At 36.5% G+C, this 2,202-nt stretch overlaps 1 protein-coding gene across 1 annotated transcript in view; it reads left to right on the top strand.

Annotated features, from left to right (window-relative positions):
* The window catches only part of BCL2L15 (BCL2 like 15), an 11,055-nt gene extending 10,389 nt beyond the window's left edge, over positions 1-666 (top strand). Inside the window, exon 6 of the mRNA XM_015829218.1 lies at positions 531-666. Within this exon, the coding sequence (XP_015684704.1) occupies positions 531-560 (30 nt within the window). The 3' untranslated portion in view covers positions 561-666. The remainder of the gene's footprint in view (positions 1-530) is intronic.
* Positions 667-2,202: the final 1,536 nt, after the last annotated feature.

Genomic DNA, 2,202 nt, shown 5'->3' with positions numbered 1-2,202 from the left:
GGACAGCCATTTGTCCGAAATGGTGTAGGGTTCCTGCCTGAGCAGGGGGTTGGACTCGATGACCTCCAAGGTCCCTTCCAACTTTATTATTATTATTATTATTATTATTATTATTATTATTATTATTATTATTATTATTATTATTATTATTATTATTATTATTATTATTATTATTATTATTATTATTATTATTATTGTTATATCCTGATTCATGGATGTCACTAATCTGCAATCCCCAAACAACAAGCAGAAGGAGCTGATTGCTGATAACAGGCAGGGAGAAGGCAAGCTCCTTCCATATTTAATGGATGGGACCATATTCTTCTCTTGTGCAATGATATTCCCTCTGAGTATAAGGTATGGGGGTAAATACAGTGGCATCTACTGATGTCATCTTCAGTTCTTAAAACAAAATCCCAATGTATTTCACAACAATGGATTTGGGATCTTTACTATATACTTTTGAGAAAGGTCATTTGTCGCTCCTTCCACCCTTATCTGATTACCAATATTTTTCTGGTTTTTTTTAGGATAATCTTGGTTTCTTGCTTCCAAGATAAAAAACCCATCTGCTGTTATGGAGAAAATAGAGCAGGAGAGTTGCTTCAAATGTGGAAATGGAACTGCAAATGAATTGAAAAGGCTACATACAATTCTGCAAAGAAACAAAATAAATTTAATTTAAAAATAAAATCATAATAGCTTGATTTTCCTTGCAATTAAATTGTCGGTCAACAAATTTCATAGATAATTCCTGCAGCCACAATTCCATATAATACAATGCATCAATTTACAGTTCCCTGCTTTGGTAGATCATCAATTCCTTGGTCCTAGTTTTTAATATATTCCTGTTTCATACAAAGGAAATGTCCATATCTGGGAAGACAGAGCATTACTTGCATCTCATTTTCCTGCATTGTTAGTTGGTGTCAGTTCTTTATATGTAAACATTTGCTGGATAAAACATCTCAGGAAAAATATTGTAAAGTACGTTAGAAAGCTTTAACTAACCATATTAGTATTTGAAGATGGTAGTTAAGAATACCTAAGAATAAGGACTTCCGGTTCCGGCTAGCGGCGACAGTGGTCATGCGAAGAGAGTTGTCTCTTCGCCGGCCGGTTCTTCTTCGCCGGTAGACCCTGAAGAGGATTGAAAGTCGCCCTGGAGGGGCGACCACCAATGAGGAGGCTTTTTGGTGAATGCGGGAGGATGGCAGCTTCTCCTGCGGCTCCAACTAACTCCTTAGGGCCGACGGAGCAAAGATCGCCCAGTAAGATGGCCGATCATGCAGCTGCACCAGCCGAAAGTCACAAGAACCTCTAAGCGTAAAGAACCACTGTGGATAATCCGGTTGAGACCTTTCCTTTTCCTCTCTTCACCCTTTTTTTTTCCTGTAAAAAGCCTTTCTGGAATTATTTCCCTGCCTTGAGAGAGCGGCGTTTGTTTGCATGGGAAGAAAAGCGCTGAATAAAAGGACAGAATAACTAACTTTAATGACTATATTTTACTTGTATCTACTCTGGGGTCCAGAAAAAACCCTTTTATAGAGCTCTGCTACCTGATCTAGTTTATATCTGGAGAATATTTCTTTTTCTATTTTTTTTCTAAAAAGGAAAAAAAAATCATTTTATTGGTGTCTGGGAAAAGATTCTATAACCAACTGAGGACATCTTGTGGTGAAATTTAATATTGCAATTGCCTGCTTCTGTTTGAAGTTGAGGTTGGCTTTGACCCTCAAACTATTATAAAAGGGAAAAGATAAAAAAGTTGATGCAGCTGTTAGAAACTGTGGGGGTGGACATTGGTTAACTTTTATTAAATATAGCCTCCACTAAAAGATAAAAGGACTGCTTCTAACCACCATCGAAATGAAGAAACCCTATTTACAACTGAACTGTAAACTTATATTGGAAAAAAATCATGAAGCCACTGAGCAAGTATGCGCTAAAATAAAAGAGATTACTACAGAAATAAGAGTCAGAAACCCTACTTCAAACTTCCAAACTGACTTCCAGACTTCAACTGACTATCTTATAGGCCAAAATATACCAGAAGAGGAATCAACCAACACCAAAGAGGAATTTATATAATCTCTTATGCAACCTATTGAGATTTTTGAAGATCAAAAGGTAACCTTAATTAAACTACATACAACTCCAAAAACAACAGGAATTGATGTACAAACACGATTTACTGAGAAC

The sequence above is a fragment of the Protobothrops mucrosquamatus genome, unplaced genomic scaffold (assembly GCF_001527695.2).
Source record: "Protobothrops mucrosquamatus isolate PMUCROS unplaced genomic scaffold, P.Mucros_1.0 scaffold_232, whole genome shotgun sequence".
Taxonomy (NCBI): Eukaryota; Metazoa; Chordata; class Lepidosauria; order Squamata; family Viperidae; genus Protobothrops; species Protobothrops mucrosquamatus.
This window is presented reverse-complemented; position numbering and strand designations above follow the sequence as displayed.